This window comes from Lissotriton vulgaris, chromosome 5 (assembly GCF_964263255.1).
Source record: "Lissotriton vulgaris chromosome 5, aLisVul1.2, whole genome shotgun sequence".
NCBI classification, from domain to species: Eukaryota; Metazoa; Chordata; class Amphibia; order Caudata; family Salamandridae; genus Lissotriton; species Lissotriton vulgaris.
The window spans coordinates 135,832,710-135,860,117 of NC_141693.1; the positions used below are offsets into that span (position 1 = coordinate 135,832,710).

Sequence of the window (27,408 nt, forward strand, 5' to 3'; positions counted from 1 at the left end):
CTCTGTCTCGCACCCGATCTCCAATGGAGGTGCCAATCGCACAATTAGTTTTGATTTGTTCTGAGTTTCTTGAGTCTTTGGCAACAATGCAGAAGATTGAAAGAGAGGCCCTGTTGCAAATTTTTGGTATCTTCTGGTGCTAGTTGCTTCTATGTCAAATCCAGTCCGAATACTGCTGGTGCCCGAGGAAGACTTTTTGCCGATGTCCCACCCTGAGACGAACTTGTCTCAACTCGGACTGAAGTCATATCCTGACCTCATTCTGACCACCTGGTTCACTGTACAGAGCTGCCCTCAGTAAGTCTCGCAGCTTTTTACTTCTGACTCTGATCAGAGCTTGCTGACATTAGGAGATAACAACGAAGATGATGGAGAGCATTTTCCATCACATTATGAGGACAACAGTTTGTATGTGGACTTATAAAAGACCTCTGGGCTTGACTCTTCTCCTGGTAATGGATTGGTGTGACACCCCCAGCCTCCAACTGAAGAAAGTGCTTCCTTTGCTGTAGTGATTAGATGTCATAGGGAGGTTCTGGATCTACAACTTCCTACTGTGCAGAGAAAAATTCATATTCACACTGATGTTTTATAGCCTGGACAAGTTGCCTTGAAGCCTTTGCTGCCATTTAAAAGGCACTAACTGATAGTTTGATGGGCACCTGGCCTTAACATTGCTCTTAATCCACTTGTGAACAGGCAGGTTGCCAGGTGCATCAGACCGGTGCTAGATGGCCCGGTCTGGGAATTGAGGAATTCGAGAAACAAATATTTTCTTTGACCAGCCTACCTTTGAGGTTGATCATCACAAGTTGATTACTGAAACAATATATGCATACCCTCCAGGCAGGACCGACTCAAGGGCAGTGCGACCGTGTCAACCCGGTCACCACCAGCGCTAAGGCCGGCCTGCCTCAGGACATGGCCAGCAAGACTTTACCAATGGTTCCAGAAGAGTTTAGGGTTTCTCTGGTTCAGGGTATTCAAGATAGTCAAGATGCAGCCAAATATGTAAATAGAGCTGGGTTGGACACTACTGATTTATTTTAGGGGGGTGCAGTCTGGTCTAGCATGGGTCCATTGTTATGAGTGGGTGAGATTCAGAAAGTTTTTCTTGTGATGTTAAGGCATCTCTTATGGATATGCCTTTTTATGGATCCCTCCTTTTTGGTGAAAAAGCTGTCTCCGCCCTGGAGCACTTTAAGGAAAGTCGAGCTGCATTAAGCTCTTTGGGCTTTTGACACCTGCCAAAGAGTTCCCTCATCAGTTTTGGCCCTTTTGAGGCTACTCCAGTGGTTTGACATACAGGCGAATGCAGCTCTTACATGGTCGGGTACTGGGATTCGGCAGACCGTGTGCTTCTCACCAGTTTGGTCCTGCAGGACCCTCCACCTGGGGAGGTGCTGGTTTGGTGTGTGTTGTAAAGGTGAGGAATGTAGAGCATGTTACTTACCTTTGGTAAGGCTCTCATTGGTGGATACTTTATCTAGCCACATTATCAAGTAAAGCAACGTTCTAGAATGTCTGCTGCTGGTGATTGGTAGCCGTGCAGGATTGTACTCTTAGAGAAGTTTTATTTTCTCTCTCTAATGCAGACAGCCCATTTAAGCCAACCACTCCTGCAGGGTTATGGTGGAACAAAGAGGACACAACTCACCAAGGGCAATCTAAATATTTGTTCTGTTTAATTCAGGTGCCATTGCACATTTGTGTCAGGGGTAGGGTTGTTTGTGAGCGACTTGCATGCGAGTACTGTAATAATAGTGTGGCATTGTGGGTTTTACCTATTTCCAGAATAAAGTATAAGTCAATTTCTAGCATAATTTCACCGGAAAGGTTTAGTGGAGTCCATGTTGCAGTACGTCAGGATGCTAAAATTCCTTTTTTGTGGTACAGAAAATGGGGATGACGGAAGATGACAAAAGGAACTGCTGCTTGCTTGAAATCCGGGAGACGGAGGCCAAATACTACAAAACGCTTGAAGATATTCAAAAGGTGAGTCGCGGTGCAGTTGTCAATTAAGCAGGTGCCTTTGCTTCCATGTCAGAGAACTTTGCTGTCTCCTATCTGTGTTTCCCTTAAAAATAGAGGGACAGTCTTTGCTCTGCACTCCTGTTTTCCTTCTTTGCACACCCTTCTGGATTTATTCTTGCTGAATCCATGCACTATCTACTTTCCTCTCCTCCTCAGTCTTCTGTTGCCTTCTTTCTCCGATGTTCTTCTAAGTCCTGCATGTTCCTTAGTTTTCTCTTTTTCACATTATTAAATTGCCTTTTTTCATTTCTCCAACTTACCCCTCTTTCCTTGCTGTACTATTTCCTTTTAACTTTTTTTACTGCCTTTTCTTTGAGAACTTGTGCTTTGTCTTTCTCCTTTCATGCCTTTCTTCCTTGTTCTTTCTTCAGCTGTCTATCTTCTGCTGTCCATCTCCCACTTCTTGTGACAGACTCTCCAGTTTGTCTTCTGCTTTCCCTTTTCTTCTCCTGATTCTCCTCTCCTTTGTGACATTGATAGCCTACCACACTTAATAAATAGAAGGTATTACCTTCGCGAGACGAGATGTCTGTACTATCTCTAATCCCCCCGCTCATGCGCACCACAGGCAGGGGATGAAAGTGCCTGCCATGTGGACCCGAAGACTGGGATTGTCCTGCCCCATAATGGTGCCCGACTGCTTACTAAGCACTGAATTAAAATAGAACAGAGTAGTGCCTCGCTGCCAGCGTCCAGGGTACATTATGGGGCAAAAATAGGGTGCCAGGAGCTCTATCACCAATTAAGCAAAAGGGGGTGGTGATGGACAGAGTTTCTGAATTAAGCAGAATACTCAGTCAAGAGATCAGGGCTTGATCCAACACCGTTTAGGAGCTCTATCACCTGCACCACCAAACTTTGGAATTCAATGTATTCTCACCTTTAAAAACCCGAGTTCTCCTTTCGGAAAGCTCTCAAAACTTGGCTATTTAATAATTAAAACTAAGGACTCTGCCTTTCTTACCTTTGAGCTATTAGGATCTATCACTTGAGCTACAAGACATAGACAGCTCAGGGTAGTAGTGCACGTTATAAATTTAGTTTTCATTTCATTATTAGTGCAGATAAAATGTGAATGACCTTGATGTTAAGGGGATAACTCCTACACAAGCATGTAGGATTGCCACCCCCTATGAATGCCACACCCATTTGGTGGTCAGGTGTTAGGTTGTAGAGGTGGGGGCATGAAGCGGTCAAGACCTGGATTTCATGTTTCCAGTAGACCTAGCTCATGTTAAGAGTGAAGACGTTCTGTTAAATGAAGCATTACATGCAGCTGTCGCTCTGGCTGCAAGTTTGCGAATCCAACGTGCTGAATGCGTGGGTTCAGGTCATATCTTAGTTGAATGGAGAGAAGTGGCAGGGACCCACCTAGGCATGCTGTATGAGATGAGAAGCATCATTGAGGAGACTAGAAGGACCCCTCAGGAGCAAGTGGGACACCCAGGTCAGTCCCGGCCTCTCTGATCCAGCCGCCTCTCAGTGAGGACCCAACATCCAGTCATCCTCTTGCATCTCAAGGTACATGAGCGGCTGTCACCACACTAGATCGGCCCTCCACTTCAGGACCCTGACATCCATCTGAAGGGCTTCGCTGTTTCTTTATTTCCCTGTTGTTGTTTTTATTACAGAAATGAGGGGTCATGGTTTCAAAGCAATCTCTAGAAAACCCTCCTTTTAATACAGTTGTCGTGGGCATTGCAGGTCTCATGCGCGCACGTCGAGACAATAAAGTGGAATTCAATTTGGATCTATTGTTCAACGTACTTTTCACTACCTACCGCAAAAGGTTGCATCCGATTATGCTTGAACCCTAGAAGTAGATCGGTTTCTTGTAATTATTTGTAGTTTTGGGTGTGTATGTTTTTTATCATGGTTGGTCTCTTTGATGCAATCGAAGCCGTAAGAAGGATCTCTTTAGAGATTCATCATGCGGTAGGTGTGCCTGCATTGCCTCTATCACTTTGTTGTAAGTGACGGGTTTGATTGTCCTACATTTTGTTTGGTCCCTTGGCATGGGGGCTACCCGTGCTCTTATTTGGGCAGCACTAGTCCATTCTTTCATACAGGAATTTTATCCTACGGGGGCACTCTTTTCTTGATGCACGCACGTCCTGACATTACTTCTCCCTTTATACAAAATTTACAGTAATCCTTGAGAGATCTCATTTTACAAGAGGTTGGCAATTTAGCGGGCATGAATTATAAATGTGGTTGCAGTCTTCTTGCCTGAAATCTGATTTAAACTCTGCAGAGTACTGAATTTGTATTTGAGGTTTAGTATTGCAAAGCCTGCACGCTTGGAACTGCTTAGCTGTGTATTCGCGGCCTTCAATCATTCGTCAGCAAACTGAGGTGCTGTGCTCTCCAGTTCAGTAGGTGAAGTGTTCTCTATGCCTATGGCCATCAAGGGTCAGAGGTAAAGACTTTTGTATTTAGGTACCAACACCTGAACTGCCGGACACTAAACATAAAACTTTCTTTGCTGTTTGTTAGCACTGTTAGGTAGCCTCCCATGGCAGTTGGAAGTCCCGTATTAACACAGCAAAAGTATCCAGCCATCTAGCTCGAGAGACTCTGTTTCACTCACTCAGTTATCCTAGCCACTGAGTCCAGGACAGTGATTAACCGTTTAAGTGACCCATTCCGGCAGAGGGACACTTTGACCATATTCAGATCTTTTGGGATGTAATGCTGTAGTAATGAAAGAGTACTTTGGCCTCGCCCTACAGACACTGCAACCCTATTCCTGGAATGATGTAATTTATCCCTCGATGAAGTCAGCTCCCGGAGGAGTATGTTATGGCCATGTCTACTAGTTCCAACCACATATAGAAGTGAAGGTCTTGATGTCTTCAACCCATGTGTAAATTACCAGTTGCCCCTGATGATCATTGTCCAAGTTGGCTTCATCCACTCTTCTCCTTCAATCAATCAATCAGTCATTTGTTAAGCGCACTATATACCCGTGAGGGTCTCAAGGCGCTGGGGGGGGGGGAAGGTGGGGGCCGCTACGGATCGAACAGCCAGGTCTTTAGTGTCCTCCTGAAGGTCAGCAGGTCTTGGGTCTGTCGTAGGCTCAGTGGGAGGGTGTTCCATGTCTTTGCGGCGAGGTGAGAGAAGGATCTCCTGCCGGTGGTTGTTCTTCGGATCCGCGGGACGGTTGCGAGTGAGAGGTTTGCGGAGCGTAGCTGGTGGTTGGGGGTGTAGAAGGAGAGCCGTCTGTTGAGGTATGCTGGGTCGGTCTTGTGGAGTGCCTTGTGTGCGTGGATGAGGAGCTTGAAGGATATCCTCTTTTTGACGGGGAGCCAGTGCAGGTTTCTCAGGTGGGGGTTGATGTGGCCGTGTCCTGGTACATCGAGGATCAGTCGTGCCGAGGCGTTTTGGATGCGTTGTAGTCGATTGAAGAGCTTGGTCAGGGCTCCCGCGTAGAGGGCGTGTCCGTAGTCGAGTCTGCTGCTGACGAGGGCCTGGGTGACTGCCTTACTTGTATCTGTCTAGATCCATCTGTAGATCTTGCGGAGCATGCGGAGGGTGTTTAAGCAGGAGGAGGGGACGGCGTTGACTTGCTTGGTCATTGAGAGCGTTGAGTCGAGGATGATTCCCAGGTTGCGTTTATGTTTATGTTTGTGCAATTTGTAGAGCGCTCAAATACTTGGGGGTGTCTCGGCGCTGAGGATTGGGCAGTAGACGAACAGAGGGCAATTAGCGTGTGAATAACCAGGTTTTCAGTTGTTTTCTAAAAGTAATGAGGGAGGGACTAGTTTTGATGCTTAGGGGGAGAGCATTCCACAGTCTAGCAGTGGAGATGGTGAAACACCTGTCACCCCAGTTGGCCCTTCTTGTTGCTGGGACGTTAAGAAGATATGCAGAATTTGAGCTTTGAGCGAAGAGTTCTAGGTGTTACATGTGGTCTGAAGGCATGTTTGAGAAACTGTGGGCCAGAGTTGTTAATGGCCTTGTAGGCGATACACAACGCCTTAAACTTAGTACGGCTCTTAATCGGTAGCCAATGCAGTTGGCGGATGCATGGGGAAATGGAGCAGAATTTAGGAATGCCAGTAGGAGTCTAGCTGAGGCATTTTGCACCAATTGGTCGGTGGGGGTCGGGGCTGCCCCCAGTGCTGTTGGCCACCAGGAGTCGTCCGCAAGGTTTGCCACCCAACCTCCATGCCAAAATGCAAAGCAACAAAAACTAACCACCCCCAGCCAACCCTCCCACCAAAAAGCTGATGGCGCCTGTACAACTGACCAGAACATTTATCTATCCCATTTGCAATCACCCTAGTATGGACTAGGGTAATAGAACACCTCAAATATTTCTACAAAATTGGTAACTAAAAGTATGTCAGTATATAAATTAAAAATAACGTGTGTTGTTTAGTCTATGCTGTTATGTCAGATAGTAAAGCATAGCCCGACTGCTGCTGTAAATGCCACCATCCACATTTAGCCACCATTACCCCTTCTCTATTCTTCAAAGGTGACTGTTAATCCCTCATTTCATTTGTGTGATATTCAGGATTAATGTTTAGATGCAGGCTTTTATACGCTCTTCAGAGTACGGGGATTGAGAAGGAAAACCAGCAAGTCCATTGGAAATTACCTGCCACATTTTTGCAAACTGAGGCTCAGCAATAGCTCGTCCGTATCAACGGAAAAACACTCACAGCGCATGCTAATCAACAGGCACAAACACAGCACTTCTTGATCAACAGGCGCAAACACCACACATCCTAGTCAGCAGCCTCAGCACATTCTAATGAACAGATAAAACCACAAAACATCCTGATCAACAGGTACAACCGCAGTACATCCTAATCAAATACAGCACATTTTAATCATCATAGGCTCCACCATTGCACAACCTATTAAAAAAAAGTTTAACCAGCGAGACAGCGGCAGTTGTGTTTTTTCCTACACACTTGGCTTCATTCGCAGGTTCTAGGACCTTAACAACTGTTCTGGTCTTTCTTCTTTCAGAACTACATGTTTCCACTGAAGCAAATCCTCAGCCCACAAGAGATGCTGGATATTTTCGTCAATTTGGAGGTGAGACGACTGAATTTCGTTCTTTGTTCGCTTTGAGCTGGCCATGCTTGGGGGTGATGTTTCTTGTATCCAATATTTGAAATTGCAAACAAAGCACTGACGAACAACATTGCGTTCACGCCAACTGTCACTGAAAATGCGTCTATGACCTGTACGCTGCACAGTCGGAAGTAGTGTGCATAGTGTCACTTGCAGAGGGAGCAGATCTCTACTTTTAACTTGTTGATCTGCAGATATTGTACTTTGATACTATGTGATGGGAATTGATTCTTCCACTCTGCCAGTACTCTCTTGCACAACAGTAGCAATTCACACTTTTGATTTTTTTTTTAATAGCAATGGATTTTTCCATTACTCACATCCATTCTCCTCGGTCCACTGAACAGAATGCAGTTACCCGACCAGCAGTGCAGTCTTTATAGTTCCTGTTCTGTGCTTTCAGATTACTTTTTTATGTTATAGCATCATCTTACCTGCCTGGAATGGCATCTTCCACAATAATACAATTACAATTACAATTTTATTTATTATGATTTTGGCTCTCAAAGAGGGCCACATAAAATATACAAAATATAACACACAACAGTTACAGCGCGACCATTACATTGCTCAAAGAAGAGTACAAAAAATATCCACAGGTAAATACGAAACTGACATATGAATCAAAAAGCTACACAAATCGGACAGTCAAGGTACATCTCCATAGACATATTAATAAATAGCTAAAAACCCTTTAAAGAAGTTAAAAATATAAAAACAGAACATTTCATTCGGGGGGGAATAAAGTGCAAGCAGGAAATCGTTCAAAGTGACAATGCCAAGATTCAAACAGATTACTTTTATCCATCTGCATCGTAATTTACGAAGCGCCGGGCAGACCAGCAGCACATGCATACAGTCCTGGATATTTACTTTACAAAAATTACACATAGGAGAGGAGCCATTCCATTTAGATAACAGTCGGTTTAACGGTAATAAATCATAGCGTAAAAGAAACCAAAATCTACGGATACCATGTGGTAGGTTCCATCTTACATAGGGCTGAGGGAGTTTCCACAGATAGGAATCAAGGAGATGTTCTACCTTTCTTTTTCCACAAATTACTTTTTTATCCGTCTGGAAACACAAGTCCCATGAAGCTGCTTTTAAAACTAATTTTAACTGTAAAGAAGAATACAAAAACAAAGCAGATTCATCTAATTTGAGGAGGATTACAGCTTTTCGAAAATTACGCACAAGTTGAGAAAACTCATTGAAATTACCTAGTAGTTCACTTTTGAGGATAGCTCTCATTGTCCCTACCTTAGCTCCTGCAAGGCAGGCCACCCATCTAACAAGGGCAGATAGTCCCTGTACCCAGGTACTCCTGAGTCCAAAATCCAGCCTGCAGGCCGCTAAGGGACACGCGTTGTTTAGGGATGAGAGAGATCTTAGAAGTTTACCCTCTATCTTATGGCAAAAGTCCCACTTTTTCATATCAATAAGTTCAATACCATACAATATTGTTGCGGGGATTTTTGATCTGTACACTTCCAATAAAATCGGAAAGTGCCGTTTCCACTGATTACACCTCTCTCCCCTAACAACTTGCTATTTATCTCCATACCACATCTCCTCAGTGCTTCATTTGGTTCTATATATGTATTAGAAGATCTACGTATTCCCTCTCCCCTTCGTCTGTAAGGGTCAGTTCCACTGTCCGCATTCCAGTTTTCATCTTCAATGGCTCTACCTTGTCTTCTGCTTCTGCTTGCTCAGCCATTCCTGGGTTTAAATATTTATTCTCTCATCAGTGGATTATCTCAGAGTAAGCCTTACACACTTATCCTTCACTGACTCCCTCCACTACCCGAGTTTGCTTTCTAGTGGGCAATATCGGTGAACACCATCTCATATGGAATGCCCAATTCCCCTCTTTACTAAGCGTCCCCCAGAATCCACTATTCATGAATTATTGTTTTCCGCCCTGGCGTAATATTCCATCCCATGCATCATACACTTAAGTCCTTTACAGACCACCACCCAACAATCTTCCATAACGTCCACTCCTCCCCTCGCTGGACTGGTCCATCGCACTGATGTTAGTGTACCTCATAATACTTTTCCAGGGTCCTCCTTTCCTTGCAACATCTCAATGTGTGGTGTGTGGGTTGAGGGAATTAGGTGACCCTTTGTTTCCAGATGGGGCAACGAGTGGGGACAAAAAGGAAAAGCATCTGAGGATGACATACCAGAGCAGGTTGAATTTAAGTCCGCCTTCACCTCACATTACATTGCTACTCAATGTTGATCAGTGTTGCTTATTCACTGCGGCATCTCTCATATTTTCCAATTCATGGCCAGAAATAAAAATAAAGCTTAAGGTTAATCTTCTAAATTGTAGGATTACCATTGTGCTTGATGCATGGTCACTAACCATTCGCAACTAGGTATAATATAGGTACTGATATCATTTCAGAAAGCTTGCAGGGTTACCGGTAAGACAGCAAATATCTTCAGACCCTTGAATGCACGCTCAGCAAGAATACTCCGGCATCTAGTTCATCAGTTAAATGTGCCTCCAGCTGTCCAGAACCTAGAAGTCTACATTTAATAAAAGTGCAAGTGCAAACCTGGACACCAATCCCCATCCTAGGTCCAGGAGGGTTTTTTCCATTCCTCATTTTCTGCAATACAACACACTATATAAATATGGTTTCGTTTGAATGATTGGATGTCAATTTCTTATGTGGATATCCTGAAAGTTCTGCATATACTAAGTTATTCTTTATTGATTGGATGTCAATTTCTTATGTGGATATCCTGAAACTTCTGCATAGACTGAGTTCTTTTTTATTATTTGGATGTACATTTATGAGAGGGATATCCTGAAAGTTTGGCACTGATTGACTTCTTGAAGGTTTGTCATTCATTCTTCATTCCAGGACCTTCCTTGGACAGGCTTGTTATTGACTGGCCTTAATTGTTAAGAACAAATGGGATGTACAATTCAAAAACCTAAACGAAAAGGGCGCACCGCGTCAATCTGTTAGCAGAGGTGTCCCGGAGAAATGCTAGCTCCCTTTGCAAAGTCTGACAATTGGATGGCTCCGAACCCATTGAGACCAGGCTTTCTCTGGAGAGTGACACGGTAGCCTCTTGGGAATTCAGGGCATTCATAACTTTTGGGTGCGGTGGGGAGGGTTGTAAAAGTACAGGGTCTTGCTTATGCACAGCTCATGTAATCCAGATGGAAACTTGGTAAATGTCCTTCATCTCACAAAATTAATACCCTGCAAAATCAATCCGGCTCCGTACCCTAGCATATAAAAAAATGTCTGCAAACCGGTTTGTGCTGAATAAACGTTTGCCCAATAGTTAGCCCAAAAAATCTTTGAGCGTGAAAAATAAAATTATTTTCTATCTGTTTTTCAATTTTATTTCCTACACATCTGTTTGGCATCAAATGTTTCAGGCAAAGAAGGGTGTGTGGAGGAGATATCCTTCTTTAAGAATAAATGTTATAAACCTTTTGCAGTTTAATAGTGATCACAGTGGGAAACCACTCAAATTCACTGGCGAAATGTCAGTTTCACAGACCTATATTCTCCAACCTAGAATCTGTAATAACAATCATGTTTCAGTCTCAGTGAATGAGATCGACTGAGCTCTGTGGCTTTATGGTTACCTCGCCTACCCTTACCTGCTTGTAGTGTGCTTACTTGTACCATCGGATATATCGTGCTTTGCAGCTGTCAGTGCTTGTACCTTGTCATGACGTTTTCGACAGCGCCTTCCATTACCAAAATCCCCTTTTCATCCCTGGGGTGTTAACACACAGCTAGAGTGTCCCGGTATCTGAATTTCTCATTTTCCTTGCTGAGACTATGGAATAAACATTTTCTCTGTGAAAGGAGATATTTCTAAGTGGGATCCTAACTTGTTCAATAGAGCTAATTAAAGTAAAAGGCACTTAAAAACGGAAGTCCTTACTCTGCTTTACTTTAAATGTATTGGTTTTTTTCTTGGATGTTAGGACCTCATTAAAGTGCACTACAGCTTCCTGAAGGCCATCGATGTGTCGATGATGTCTGGCGGAAGCAGCTTGGCGAAGGTCTTTCTGGAGTACAAAGATCGGTGAGTGGAAAGTGTCACAAGTTCTGGTACCTTTAGGTGTCACTAAGTGGGAATATTTTGCATTCTATACTAAATGTCAATGTTGTAGTTGGTTAGTGGAACATCTTGTTTATAATCCTTGCCTACCAGTGTAAAACGAATGAGAGGGTGGGCGTGTCATAACCTGCCCCATCAGGTATGCTTGGCAAGTGATACTGGGTGATGCCTGAGAAGTTTAGACACCATTTCGCACATGAGGTTTATTTGCCGTCTTTATACAGACCAAAGGAAGTAGGCCTTGTTCTGTGCTCTTTCTTAGAAAGGGTACTGGAGCAATGTGTAGTTCACTGAAATCCATGGTTTTCTTGAATGGAAGAAAACATCCAATGGTTCTTAGTAGTTATTTACGCCATTTGTTTTATTTTAATAAATGGTTGGGATTACATTAGCAGAATTGTTTTTGAATGAAATTGCGCTAGAGTTTTTACTTACATTTTAGTTGCTCGCTCTCTCTCTCTCTCTCTCTCACTCTATATATATATATATATATATATATATATATATATATATATATATATATATATATATATATATATATATACACACACACAGTTGTGGCTATTCCCCAAGCCTCTTGTTCGGCGGGCACACGGCAGGGGTAGCCACCCCCGTATATTAGCACGATTTTCACCAGCAGGTTCCCTCCTCCAGTCCCGGGAAGAAACCACACAGGAGCCGTGGCCACGATTCAAAAGTGCAGTTTATTGCGAATCATAATATGTGTATATATATATATATATATGTATAGGTATATATATATATATTAAATACACACACATACATGTATCGATTATATGTATACACAAGTGCGGTGTTTAATATGATATTTATGACCATTGCTAAGTGTGGGCAAGACTCAAGAGTTAGAGCCTCGTGGGGGTCATGATGACCCCCCTAACGTCAATGATGTCTGTGTGCATTTATGTAGTCTGTGGGTATTGCACACCTTGACAAAAGGCACTGGTACAGAGTCCAATGGACTTAAGATCAACAAATGATCGAACAGGTCCTGGGTTCTAGGAGCGGACGTAGACTGTGTATTCATTGTGATCCTGTGTTCTTAAAAGAGGTGCATCTTCAGCTCTTTTCTAAATTGGAGCAGAACTAACAGATAGAAGGATATTGTTCCAGATCCTGGGTGCAAAGGTGGACAAGACCTGTTTTTTTACTTCTTTGCCTCCAGTCTGATCGTGACTTAATTGCATGTTTACTAAGATCCACTGGAGAAAGTGAATTTCCATCCAGAGACATGGGATGCTGCTGGTGATGTCTTTGTAAAGGATGCAGCTGGATTGGAAGATAGTGTGGGCTGGCAAGGGGGGCCAGTGGAGTTCCACGAGGATGGTGTTGATGTGGTCATAGTAGTTCAAAGGCCATGGATGAGAGATGGTTGTGGGATGCCTTTAAGGGGTGTGTGAGTGGAGTTTGGAAGGTCATTTCGCAGATTCAGATGTGAATACAAGTACAAGGGCTTGACGGGCGTAACTAACACCCCCACAACCCCCGCGGTGCGAGGACCATCGGTCTTCTCTACAAGAAGGGGGCCCCTCAGCTTGTCTGTGTCTGTGTGTCAGTGTGTCTCTAAAACCTCTGCATTGTGCTGCCTGTTTTGAGCTAGCAAAGTGCTGGCCCTGGACTGAAAAGAAACAAAATAGCGTATTTGTTTCTGTTCAGTTCAGGCCTGCCACTCATCCTACCTGAGTGGGTGAGGGGCCCTGAAATAGAGTGTCCGCCACAGAGCACTGCACGTTTTAGGGAAGAGGCAGCACAGAACTCACTGGAGTAGAGGTAAGATTGCCACTTTCCCAGAGAAAAATGTCAGCCTGAGCTTCGCATTTTAAGATTCTGCAAAGGTCTGCTCAGGATTGATAAGTAAAACTTTATGAGAAATAATTTGTATTCATTTAAACATTGCCTTTATGTCTTTGTTTACTTAAGTTATCAGTTAGGGGTCATACGGACTGCTGTAGAACACATTCTAAAGTGTTTCCTTCTTACATTAGCTGTTTAAAGAATGTACTGATGAGGGGAAAATCATAAGGCAGGACAGTAAATGCTGGTCATTGCAGGTAATTTCATAATGTTGCCATTAAAGGATCTGATGGAACCCAGAGTTCTTATTTCCCTCGGCACACTGTGAATAACTTTGAATAATGTGCCAGGCCAAAGTTAAAAGAAATATGCAATAGATATGGTTTAAAATCAATTGACAAATGTATACCAATAAAAGCACAGTGTTGAAAACGAAATTCACCAGCATTGCTGAAGTAGTTACAAGTGCTTCATATATTTTCTTTTTTAAACCAAAGTAAAGCCCCCGAGTTACATAAATAAATCCAGAGAATTCAGTTTTGAAATAGCCACATTAAGTTGCAGGATTCTAAAGCAGAGCTCTCAACCTCTCTCTTTTCAGATGTATCTTGTTTTTTAAACCTGTCACTTGGCTTTTTGCTTTTCCCATTATAGACCGGACTTATCAGTATGCCATGCATTAACAACTCAGAGCTGAAATGGAAAAATGGGATGTCACTGTGTAGGGGCTAATTGATCATTTCTTGTGCACGTATAGAACATGGAAGCATTTTCCCTTATTGCACCCACAAAGTTTGTGTTTTCATTCTGGTAACTCCCACAGCAGGAATGTACAACAGCATCGGTTATTTTAGTTACCAAAATAAAGTCCTTTCCTCGTGTATAAAAAGACAGTCGTTGATACCAAGGAAGTGTCTAAGGGGCTGCGAGGAAGGGGACCAAGCACATGATTTTATTGGGCAGGTAATGATAGTGGAAGGCAGCCATCAGGGAATTATTGCTGAAAGGGGAGTTGTGATATTGTTAGTGGTCCACATGAAGTCAATTTATACTGCTAGGTAAAATTCCTGACACACTTAGGATAAGTTACCCACTAAGGGTCCTTGGATGTGAATCCGGGAACATTCCTGCTAAGTGTGCATAAAAATGATCTGCTTGGGTAAAAGACAACGTTTTCCCTAAGGTGTTGGTCAGTGTCACACGTGAGGCCTGAAGATGTCCTACATTAGCTGCTGTATACAATCAAATTTCTCACATAAACTGACTTAAACTTGGTAGCCCTGTTTGACATAGTTAAATGTCGGCATGTTGTTCCCTGCATGTGCAATAAAACAAGGGCAGGACTTCTGTAGGAACATGTGATTTATTTTAATCCAACGAGATGCATTGAAACGGTGACAGCATTTCTTACACTGAATGTGAACCTCTCAACAAGTAATTAACATGTTTTACTAGGGCTATTGGAATTATGCAGCATGGAAGGGCTAAATTAGGTGGCACTAAAATGCTGATTATTTTGACGCGATGTGCCAAATTTTGTGATGGAATTACTTCATAATTTTGTATTTTTTTTTAAAAAGTTAACACGGCCTGGTCAAAAGGTTGACCTAATTTGTGCCAGTTTAAGATATAAATATAATCTAAAACAGCAGAAAGCTGGCCAGTCAACTTTTGCATGGGGCCTTCTGCACAGCAACATGTCACTTGGATTTCAGTAGCTTTTAAAAATGGACGTCCCATCTCCGTAGGCATATATCGACTGTAAAATTTATGTGAAAATCCTTCCTCTCAGCCTGCAACCCATACTTAACAAAATCATACACCCCTCCCAAACAGGATTCATCAGAGTCCGATTTAGTACAGATAACAAACTATTCAGCCGCACAATAGAGAAAGACCCCCACCATGATTACCCGGCCTGTGCAATAGCAATAGAGGTGGGCGAAATTTGTGTAGTCGCGATACGCAAAGCTCAGCGAAACGGTAAAAATCTCTGTGATCACGCAAAAGTTCCGCACGCACGCGGAATTGCTTGTTCTGCCCGTTTGCGATCTATTTGTCTGTTTATAAATGCTGTTTGCATGCTCTGGGGGAATATCTCGCGAACACGCATTTTGAAACCGCAAACAAGTGAAAAATTCAGCGGATCGCGGAATTTTGGGCAATTCCGCGTTCTCTGCGGAACGTGAAATTACCCAAATTACCCAAATTCCACGAGCAGAATGGAATTTACTGCCCAGGCCTAGAATGCACTAGACGTGGCGAAAGCTTTCAATAAGGTCTCCTTGTCTTTCCTCCATGCCACCCTCACTACCTTCATCCTAGGCTCTTCTCTTATTAAAATGATTCTCTCTGTATACACGGAGCTAAGATCCAGAATAAACATTAGCAGCTCTCTATCTAATACAAATAACCTCCAACAAGGTACTAGACAAGAGTGCTTCCTGTCTCCCCTACTATCCCTACTCACACTAGAACCCCTCCTCATACAAATTAGAGGGCACCCTTCTATCCCAGGTATCCCTTTCAATACAGGCCCACAGAAAGCAGCTGCCTGTGCCGAAGATATCCTCCTGTTCACTCCCCTGGCAGATCTAGCGCTGCCTAATATAATGTCCATTATCAACATTATGCTGCGGCTTCTGGATATTGTCTTAACAAAGATAAAACGGAGGTCCTCCCTCTTAATATCCACTGTAACAGATCCATTGTTGACGACCATGGTCTCAAATGGGCCCTCCACAAAATAAAATACTTTGGTCTATTGTTCTTGCCAAATTTTAGAGAATCCATTAACCATAACAAGAATATGACCCTAAGCAAAATTAAGGACACCATAGATAACTGGTCCCATAGATAAATCACATGGTGGGGAAGAATAGAATCCATCAAAATGATTATTATTTCCCTTATCAACTTTCTAATTAGTATGTCACCCATACACCTCACTGGCACTTTCTTTGCCAAAATAGATGTGATCCTCATTGAATTTCTATGGTAATCCACGAAAGCCAGAATTGCCGTAAAGAAACGAAGACTAACCAAAACATTAGGTGATCTAAATTTACCAGATTATAGGCGATATCCGCATGCTTTCCTAACTAAACGGGGAAGCCTCTGGCTCTCCCTCCCAACTCTCCTTCGTGACACAAGATTGAAAAAGCACTGGCTAGACCACTCTACCTTACCTCTTTTATTACATCTAAGAAAATAATAACAGGACACTCAGCAAGCATCCTTATGTGCACAGCTGAAGCCCTCAGAAAGATCGATAACAAACTCCCTGGCTAAATGTGACCCTCACCTCTTGCCTCACTATGGCAGAAGGAGCACCTAAAACTAGGCGGGAAAACTATTTTTCTAGAGATTTGGGCTCAAAAAGGTATACTGGTAACAGGAGACCTTGATACCACTCACAATCCCTTACCTTTTTCCCATCTTAAAGGCAAATTTGACTTAAATGATCTATACTTCTATCACTTCTTAAAAGTTAAAGCAATCATGTCCAGGCACAAATCACCTGCCAACTCTGATCTACCCAGTACTCTATGCTCATACAGCAAAGGAGGCTACTTAGCTACCAAACTCTACTCTCTCCTATCCCCTACTAGTTCTGCACTAACCAAAACAAAACAAAATAAATGGGAATCACTCCTACACAATACAAACAGCCCTCAAGTGGCACCGCTGAACTGGTCGTACATCTGGGCGAATTGAACCTTGAACAAAATAACTCCATCCTTAGCTCAGAGTAGATGCTGGGTGGCTCATATATTCCACTGGACCCAGCCAAACTGTTCAAACTCGGTCTCCAAAAATCTGATACGTGCTGGAACTGTGAAAAAGGGCCAGGAGTCCTGGATCACATGCTGCTGGGCTGCATCTCCTCTAAGAATTTTAATTTTTGTGCAGAAATAAATAAAACCATATCACAAATTCTAAACCTGAATTGGACACCAACCCTGTCCTCTACTACCCTGGGTATCCTCCCGCCCGACATGCACTCCTTGCTAAACAAGGAAGGGACATCCATGTCACAACCGGCCTTAAAGTCATTCTCTCAGAATGGAAAGATTTATACACACTTTCTCCCCACACTTTGTGGAAATAGTTGCACTTCAACAGAGGGCGGATAATTCCCTGAGCCTTTTCCTTAAAAGAACATCAAGGAAGAAAGATCAAATCTTGTGCAAGCTAGAGAACTTCATGCTTGTCACATCACTATAACTGCTTCTGCTGAATCCCCCTCCGACACCCCTACCCAACCCCTCCCACCCCCCCACCCCCCAATCTCCTCCCCCACTGGGCATACCTCTCCCTCAGCTCTACTCTTACTAATCTCTCACCTACCCTATATCCTCTCTTTTCTTTGCTCTCTATCCTCATAATGAAATCAGTTGGGGTAATCCACAGCAGAGACTCACCCCTCATCTCCTTGATCCCATCACCACAAACAACAGTACCCTGACCTTCAACTCACAGACATACGATAAACATACCCAGCGTTTTACTTGTCACCTCCCTTGATTAATCGAGAATGCAATACGCTACTGCATTTATGTCTCCCCATCTACCGTGTCTGTGCTCTTTTGCTCTTAAAAAATCTCAATAAAAATGACTTGAATTAAAAACAGATTTACAAAAAGGGGGTGGTGATGAACAGAGTGTCTGAGTTAAACAGACCACTCTTACCCAGTCCAAAGATCAGGGCTTGATCCATCACCGTTATTTATCTCACTGCCCCATCCCAGCTCAGAACCTGGCTATATGCAAATCAGTCTGTCCCTGGCCCAGTGCATCATGGGAACAGGGCAGACTAAACTACCAAGCCAATTCTTCACCAGAAAGGAGACAAGCTACCGGGGACCGGTTTCTGGCATTTCAGCCTACTTCGGCCCGGCTTGCTTGAATCCTGATGGAGCAGTGAGAAAGGGACTCATGTCTGAGTATACCCTGCCACACCTATAGTGGCCAAAAAAGATTTACAAAAAGGGGGTGGTGATGAACAGAGTGTCTGAGTTAAACAGACCACTCTTACCCAGTCCAAAGATCAGGGCTTGATCCATCACCGTTATTTATCTCACTGCCCCATCCCAGCTCAGAACCTGGCTATATGCAAATCAGTCTGTCCCTGGCCCAGTGCATCATGGGAACAGGGCAGACTAAACTACCAAGCCAATTCTTCACCAGAAAGGAGACAAGCTACCGGGGACCGGTTTCTGGCATTTCAGCCTTCTTCGGCCCGGCTTGCTTGAATCCTGATGGAGCAGTGAGAAAGGGACTCATGTCTGAGTATACCCTGCCACACCTATAGTGGCCAAAAAAGATTTACAAAAAGGGGGTGGTGATGAACAGAGTGTCTGAGTTAAACAGACCACTCTTACCCAGTCCAAAGATCAGGGCTTGATCCATCACCGTTATTTATCTCACTGCCCCATCCCAGCTCAGAACCTGGCTATATGCAAATCAGTCTGTCCCTGGCCCAGTGCATCATGGGAACAGGGCAGACTAAACTACCAAGCCAATTCTTCACCAGAAAGGAGACAAGCTACCGGGGACCGGTTTCTGGCATTTCAGCCTTCTTCGGCCCGGCTTGCTTGAATCCTGATGGAGCAGTGAGAAAGGGACTCATGTCTGAGTATACCCTGCCACACCTATAGTGGCCAAAAAAGATTTACAAAAAGGGGGTGGTGATGAACAGAGTGTCTGAGTTAAACAGACCACTCTTACCCAGTCCAAAGATCAGGGCTTGATCCATGTAAATATTTTTGTCCACCCTAAGCGTGGAAGGGTATTCTCAGATGTGAGACCCTTGCTCATTGCACCATCAGGATTCAAGCAAACCGGGCCGAAGACGGCTGTAATGCCAGAAACCGGTCCCCGGGAGCTTGTTTCCTTCCCAGTGTAAGAATTGGCTTTTGTAGTTTGGTTTGCCCTGTTCCCATCATGCACTGGGACAGGAACAGACTAATTTGCATACAGCCAGGTTCTGAAACTGGGATGGTGCAGTGAGCTAAAAAACGGTGTTGGATCTAGCCCTGATCTCTTGACTGGGTGAGAGCTTTCTGCTTAATTCAGAGACTCTGTCCCTCACCACCCCTTGTTGTAAATATTTTTGTCCACCCTAAGCGTGGAAGGGTATTCTCAGATGTGAGACCCTTGCTCATTGCACCATCAGGATTCAAGCAAACCGGGCCGAAGACGGCTGTAATGCCAGAAACCGGTCCCCGGGAGCTTGTTTCCTTCCCAGTGTAAGAATTGGCTTTTGTAGTTTGGTTTGCCCTGTTCCCATCATGCACTGGGACAGGAACAGACTAATTTGCATACAGCCAGGTTCTGAAACTGGGATGGTGCAGTGAGCTAAAAAACGGTGTTGGATCTAGCCCTGATCTCTTGACTGGGTGAGAGCTTTCTGCTTAATTCAGAGACTCTGTCCCTCACCACCCCTTGTTGTAAATATTTTTGTCCACCCTAAGCGTGGAAGGGTATTCTCAGATGTGAGACCCTTGCTCATTGCACCATCAGGATTCAAGCAAACCGGGCCGAAGACGGCTGTAATGCCAGAAACCGGTCCCCGGGAGCTTGTTTCCTTCCCAGTGTAAGAATTGGCTTTTGTAGTTTGGTTTGCCCTGTTCCCATCATGCACTGGGACAGGAACAGACTAATTTGCATACAGCCAGGTTCTGAAACTGGGATGGTGCAGTGAGCTAAAAAACGGTGTTGGATCTAGCCCTGATCTCTTGACTGGGTGAGAGCTTTCTGCTTAATTCAGAGACTCTGTCCCTCACCACCCCTTGTTGTAAATATTTTTGTCCACCCTAAGCGTGGAAGGGTATTCTCAGATGTGAGACCCTTGCTCATTGCACCATCAGGATTCAAGCAAACCGGGCCGAAGACGGCTGTAATGCCAGAAACCGGTCCCCGGGAGCTTGTTTCCTTCCCTCACCACCCCTTGTTGAATTAAAAACAGGCATTTACAATGCAATGGTCTCGGCATTATTAAAGGTAGAGCTATTGGCAATGCTCATGACATTTTTTTAAATATTTTTTTTAAAACATAAATAAATGGTATTGTCATTTACAATGGCAATAGGTGAGCATTAGAGAGTAGTAGAGAGTATTCGCAGACACAGACACAGACACACACAGACACACACACAGACACACACACAGACACACACACAGACACACACACACACACACACACAGACACACACACACACACACACACACACACACACACACACACACACACACACACACACACACACACACACACACACACACACACACACCCGAGACACCCCCCCCCCCCCCCCACACACACAGATATGGTGGTTGTGGTGGTGGAGGATGTGGTTGTTGGAGGGTGGATGTGGTGGTGGAGAGATGGGGTGAGTGAGGGAGGTGGAGAGATTGAGGGGAAGAGAAGGTGGGAGATTGGAGGTTGAGGGAGGGTGGTGGAAGTAGAGGGAGGGGATAGGAGGTGCAGGGAGGGAGTGGAGGTGGGAGTAAAGGTGGAGGGAGTGGAGTTGGTGGTGGGAGTGGAGGAAAGGGAAACAGGAGTGGAGGTGGTGGGGGTAGAGGTCGGAGTGGAAGTGGAGGGAGGGGGAGAGGAGGTGTCGGGAGGAAGGAGGGAGTGGCAGTGGAGGTGGGAGTAAAGGTGCAGGGAGGGAAGGGGGAGTGGAGGTGGCGGTGGAGAGGGGGGATTCGGCACTTTGACTAGCACATTATACGCTGATCTCTGCATTTGTGCCCTAAAACATGCAAACTACCCTGGACATACACAGATCTCTGCAGCAGGTGCCTTAAGCCAGTGTGCAAACACAACAGGTGATGTCCTTCCCAGAACGGAATCAAGCATCCGAGGACCGGACCGCCTTTTGTAGTTCGGACTGGACTGTTCCCATGGGGCAACAGGGTCAGAGCTGATTTGCATATCGCCATTGTCTAACCCAGGGTGGTGTGGAGTGCAAAAAAACGATGGATTTGGGCCCAGATCTTTGGACTGGGGGGAATGTGTGACATTGATCCATATTCGGTCCATCACTTGTTGTTTTTGCAATTAAGCCAGTGTAACATCTTAAAAGTGCTACTAAATGTCTAGGCTGCGGTATGCAATTCTTGTGGGAAAGGAGTGTCACTTTCACACGTGCGGGGCTCAAACTACCGATTTTGTTTGAAGCAGAGGTCAGCCATGCCTGGGATAAAATGGATGGGATGTTCCGGGACAGAAAAGGGAGATGCGAGATTCAATGAGTCCTTTAAACCATCAAAAGTAGATACGGTCATGGAAGGTGCGTGTATCCCGGAGGGGTGTGTCTATTGGCAGTAGCGCAGCTTGGATTCCATGGGCCCTTGTGTGAGCAAGGACAATGGTGCATTGGAATGACGCTTTCATCGTATTATCCAGCAATTATCAGAGTTCAGTGGCCCCCTCGAGGTTCTGGTGCTACTGCACCTGCTGCACCAATGGCAGGAAGTCATGGGGTTTGAATTGCTGTAGGATCCGGGTGCTAAAGTATAAGCTTCACATAAAGGGCGGTAAAGACATGGGGCCACCTTTCTGCGGCAGTGGTGGGCAGGGGGGAATGCTGGAGGGGGATTTACAGTGAGAGGTCTCTGCCATGAGCCCCCCCACAGCTGTGTCTGTGTTCTTGCAGGGTGTGGGAGGGCTCAGAGGGAAGGGGGGGAGACACAAACAGGCAGACTCTCCTTTGAACCCCAGCCCCGCCTCCGAATTCCTGTGTGCCCTCGCACCCTCCTCCAGCGCCCCTCCCCCTTCAGACCAATTTACACATCCTCCTAATGGCTCAGAGGGAGGGTTTGACTTAAAGAAATATTGGTTTAACTCCGAGAGGCCCCGGCTTGGGGGACACCGTTAAAGGGCCGACTGGAAGAGGGCGCATTTGTGATGCTTAAACACAACTTTCAGGGGAAGCCGTGGTATACAGCTATGGTTTCACAGAGAGCGCACAATGATGAATCGTGATGAAATAATATTATGATTAATTCTCAAGATACAAACAATTTTAACACCTTATAAAAAAAACTACCGGCATACGTTTGTATATTACAGGAACGCATTATAGCGATAACGAAAACATTGTAAAAGTTGAATTACAATTATTCAGATCATTATTGATAGTAAAGGCAGCTGTGCTATTAATCATTATAATATCGTACAGTGTTATTGTTGCTAATATTATGTTACTGCATGGCGCCCCTTCTTACTCTGGTATGGGGGTCAGGGGCATGAGCGTTGATTACACAGTCACACGAAGCGCCTCCCGCGCTCAGTCCCACCATGTAGCGCCTCCTCGGCGGTTCCTGCTGTGAATGCCCCATGCCCCCTCTCGGTCAGACTGCGCCCTTCCTCCCTTGGCATATCCAATAGGTCTCGCCTTTGGGACCTTATAAGTATTTAGGTATGCAGCAGGCCCCGAAGGCAAGACCTATTGGCTTTGCCAATGCTTGTGTTCTTAAGCCTCCTACATTTGGCCAGAACAGGGGAGAGGATATACAACAAAGGGATTGACAAATGTGTTCAGGATCACACAATGCTGACTAACTTCAAAAGACCTAAGAAGCACCCAGGTCTCCTCAGAGGCACAAAGCGATATGTAAGTGCAGTAAATTAACCTTTATCGTCAATCCTGCCGGTAATGTTTTGAACTAGAGTGTGAGAGTGCAAGCGCTGCGCTAATCTCCAGCCCGCACGTGTCTATTAGATGCTGTGCATCAGGTAGGCTGATCCCGTACGTGAGCAGCTGGGCTGCTGTGCAAGCCATTCATTTGGGAGGCGTGTGTGTGGGGAGCCGAGGAGTTCTTGATAGCAGCATGCTGTAAAGTTTTCAGGCTCCCAGCAGCAATCCTCGCGCTCAGCTGCACATGTCCTCTCACTCAGACATAAACATCCCTAAAGAGAAGCATAGATGGGAGCAGCGTGGCTGTGGGCTTCCCTGGGACAGATATGAACAGGATACCACAGAGTTAGAAAGTTTTCCTAGGGGTTGTGGCGGAGATCCCTCGCTGCACTAGGGGCACCTCTGCATCACTGAAGGAGGTTGCGGAAACGCAGCAGTCCTGGGACAGGGCACGGGGAAGCCCCGTGATCGGCCCTGGGCTGCCAGGCTTTTATTGCCAGAGCGTTCACAGGCTGCAGCCTCACGCAAGGATCTTCAGATCTTTAATAGCTCGGACGGGGAGACCCGGGAAAAGATGTACTGCCGATTCTGCATACTTAACGAGGACTGGGAGGAGGGAGGATTGGGGGAATGAGGGTGGAGCAGGGTATACAGGGAGCAGGGGGAAACAAGCACTCACCGGCTGGGGCGAGGAGGCGACTTCTTACGGGGGGGGGGGGGGGGGGGGGGGGGGAAATGGCCTAACAAAAGCGCCACCATTTCCGCGATTCGCTCCCCTCAAGGCCTCGGTGACGCCCCGCTGGCCCCATCTGTGCATTATTCTGTTTTAAAGACGACCCTGGACTTTTCACCCAGACTGGATATGTCGACTCTAAGGAGCAAACGTGACCTGGGGGAGGCAGCGAGGGGGCACCAGGATGGTTCGGAGTCTGACAAGACCCCAGCCGGTCAGTGAGGTTCGCTCTCTTCTCTGCCTCATTCACCACTTGCTTGTCTCAGGCAGTCTCTTTGCTAACCACACACCACTCTACCCCCTCCTCCGCCTGTCTCTGGGTATCTGTCCATCTCACGTTATCTCTTAATTTGCCTCCCACACACCGCCTATTTCCACCTCTCACCAACCTTCCTTCAACCCTCTCATCACATACCCTTGCCGTTTAGCCTGGCTCGTTTCTCTTTGCTTTGTCTCTAATCCATTGAATGGCGGCTGGCAAGCTTTTCAGATTTGGGGGCGTGTTCGGTGGGCGTGGCTAAAAAGTGGAAAGATTTACAAAAGGGGGTAGTGATGAACAGAGTGTCTGAATTGAGCAGACCACTCTTACCCAGTCCAAAGATCAGGGCTTGATCCATCACCGTTATTTATCTCACTGCCCCATCCCAGCTCAGAACATGGCTATATGCAAATCAGTCTGTCCCTGGCCCAGTGCATCATGGGAACAGGGCAGACTAAACTACCAAGCCAATTCTTTACCAGAAAGGAGACAAGCTACCGGGGACCGGTTTCTGGCATTTCAGCCTCTTCGGCCCGGCTTGCTTGAATCCTGATGGAGCAGTGAGAAAGGGACTCATGTCTGAGTATACCCTGCCACACCTATAGTGGCCAAAATCGATTTACAAAAGGGGGTGGTGATGAACAGAGTGTCTGAATTGAGCAGACCACTCTTACCCAGTCCAAAGATCAGGGCTTGATCCATCACCGTTATTTATCTCACTGCCCCATCCCAGCTCAGAACATGGCTATATGCAAATCAGTCTGTCCCTGGCCCAGTGCATCATGGGAACAGGGCAGACTAAACTACCAAGCCAATTCTTTACCAGAAAGGAGACAAGCTACCGGGGACCGGTTTCTGGCATTTCAGCCTCTTCGGCCCGGCTTGCTTGAATCCTGATGGAGCAGTGAGAAAGGGACTCATGTCTGAGTATACCCTGCCACACCTATAGTGGCCAAAATCGATTTACAAAAGGGGGTGGTGATGAACAGAGTGTCTGAATTGAGCAGACCACTCTTACCCAGTCCAAAGATCAGGGCTTGATCCATCACCGTTATTTATCTCACTGCCCCATCCCAGCTCAGAACATGGCTATATGCAAATCAGTCTGTCCCTGGCCCAGTGCATCATGGGAACAGGGCAGACTAAACTACCAAGCCAATTCTTTACCAGAAAGGAGACAAGCTACCGGGGACCGGTTTCTGGCATTTCAGCCTCTTCGGCCCGGCTTGCTTGAATCCTGATGGAGCAGTGAGAAAGGGACTCATGTCTGAGTATACCCTGCCACACCTATAGTGGCCAAAATCGATTTACAAAAGGGGGTGGTGATGAACAGAGTGTCTGAATTGAGCAGACCACTCTTACCCAGTCCAAAGATCAGGGCTTGATCCATCACCGTTATTTATCTCACTGCCCCATCCCAGCTCAGAACATGGCTATATGCAAATCAGTCTGTCCCTGGCCCAGTGCATCATGGGAACAGGGCAGACTAAACTACCAAGCCAATTCTTTACCAGAAAGGAGACAAGCTACCGGGGACCGGTTTCTGGCATTTCAGCCTCTTCGGCCCGGCTTGCTTGAATCCTGATGGAGCAGTGAGAAAGGGACTCATGTCTGAGTATACCCTGCCACACCTATAGTGGCCAAAATCGATTTACAAAAGGGGGTGGTGATGAACAGAGTGTCTGAATTGAGCAGACCACTCTTACCCAGTCCAAAGATCAGGGCTTGATCCATCACCGTTATTTATCTCACTGACCCATCCCAGCTCAGAACATGGCTATATGCAAATCAGTCTGTCCCTGGCCCAGTGCATCATGGGAACAGGGCAGACTAAACTACCAAGCCAATTCTTTACCAGAAAGGAGACAAGCTACCGGGGACCGGTTTCTGGCATTTCAGCCTCTTCGGCCCGGCTTGCTTGAATCCTGATGGAGCAGTGAGAAAGGGACTCATGTCTCATTGCACCATCAGGATTCAAGCAAGCCGGGCCGAAGAGGCTGAAATGCCAGAAACCGGTCCCCGGTAGCTTGTTTCCTTCCCAGTGTAAGAATTGGCTTTTGTAGTTTGGTTTGCCCTGTTCCCATCATGCACTGGGACAGGAACAGACTAATTTGCATACAGCCAGGTTCTGAAACTGGGATGGTGCAGTGAGCTAAAAAACGGTGTTGGATCTAGCCCTGATCTCTTGACTGGGTGAGAGTATTCTGTTTAATTCAGAGACTCTGTCCCTCACCACCCCTTGTTGTAAATATTTTTGTCCACCCTAAGCGTGGAAGGGTATACTCAGATGTGAGTCCCTTGCTCATTGCACCATCAGGATTCAAGCAAGCCGGGCCGAAGAGGCTGAAATGCCAGAAACCGGTCCCCGGTAGCTTGTTTCCTTCCCAGTGTAAGAATTGGCTTTTGTAGTTTGGTTTGCCCTGTTCCCATCATGCACTGGGACAGGAACAGACTAATTTGCATACAGCCAGGTTCTGAAACTGGGATGGTGCAGTGAGCTAAAAAACGGTGTTGGATCTAGCCCTGATCTCTTGACTGGGTGAGAGTATTCTGTTTAATTCAGAGACTCTGTCCCTCACCACCCCTTGTTGTAAATATTTTTGTCCACCCTAAGCGTGGAAGGGTATACTCAGATGTGAGTCCCTTGCTCATTGCACCATCAGGATTCAAGCAAGCCGGGCCGAAGAGGCTGAAATGCCAGAAACCGGTCCCCGGTAGCTTGTTTCCTTCCCAGTGTAAGAATTGGCTTTTGTAGTTTGGTTTGCCCTGTTCCCATCATGCACTGGGACAGGAACAGACTAATTTGCATACAGCCAGGTTCTGAAACTGGGATGGTGCAGTGAGCTAAAAAACGGTGTTGGATCTAGCCCTGATCTCTTGACTGGGTGAGAGTATTCTGTTTAATTCAGAGACTCTGTCCCTCACCACCCCTTGTTGTAAATATTTTTGTCCACCCTAAGCGTGGAAGGGTATACTCAGATGTGAGTCCCTTGCTCATTGCACCATCAGGATTCAAGCAAGCCGGGCCGAAGAGGCTGAAATGCCAGAAACCGGTCCCCGGTAGCTTGTTTCCTTCCCAGTGTAAGAATTGGCTTTTGTAGTTTGGTTTGCCCTGTTCCCATCATGCACTGGGACAGGAACAGACTAATTTGCATACAGCCAGGTTCTGAAACTGGGATGGTGCAGTGAGCTAAAAAACGGTGTTGGATCTAGCCCTGATCTCTTGACTGGGTGAGAGTATTCTGTTTAATTCAGAGACTCTGTCCCTCACCACCCCTTGTTGTAAATATTTTTGTCCACCCTAAGCGTGGAAGGGTATACTCAGATGTGAGTCCCTTGCTCATTGCACCATCAGGATTCAAGCAAGCCGGGCCGAAGAGGCTGAAATGCCAGAAACCGGTCCCCGGTAGCTTGTTTCCTTCCCAGTGTAAGAATTGGCTTTTGTAGTTTGGTTTGCCCTGTTCCCATCATGCACTGGGACAGGAACAGACTAATTTGCATACAGCCAGGTTCTGAAACTGGGATGGTGCAGTGAGCTAAAAAACGGTGTTGGATCTAGCCCTGATCTCTTGACTGGGTGAGAGTATTCTGTTTAATTCAGAGACTCTGTCCCTCACCACCCCTTGTTGTAAATATAAAAAGTGGAAAGAAGCACACCGAACACACCTCCAAATCTGAAAAGGACGAAGCCTATTTGGAGTGACGGCTCTCTCCTG

At 45.7% G+C, this 27,408-nt stretch overlaps 1 protein-coding gene across 2 annotated transcripts in view; it reads left to right on the forward strand.

Annotated features, from left to right (window-relative positions):
* The window catches only part of VAV2 (vav guanine nucleotide exchange factor 2), a 789,576-nt gene that overhangs the window by 611,012 nt on the left and 151,156 nt on the right, over positions 1-27,408 (forward strand). For both annotated transcript variants that reach the window (XM_086921069.1, XM_086921070.1), the window contains exons 6-8: positions 1,897-1,995; positions 7,018-7,086; positions 11,102-11,202. In XM_086921069.1, coding sequence (XP_086777195.1) covers positions 1,897-1,995; positions 7,018-7,086; positions 11,102-11,202 — 269 coding nt within the window. The remainder of the gene's footprint in view (positions 1-1,896; positions 1,996-7,017; positions 7,087-11,101; positions 11,203-27,408) is intronic.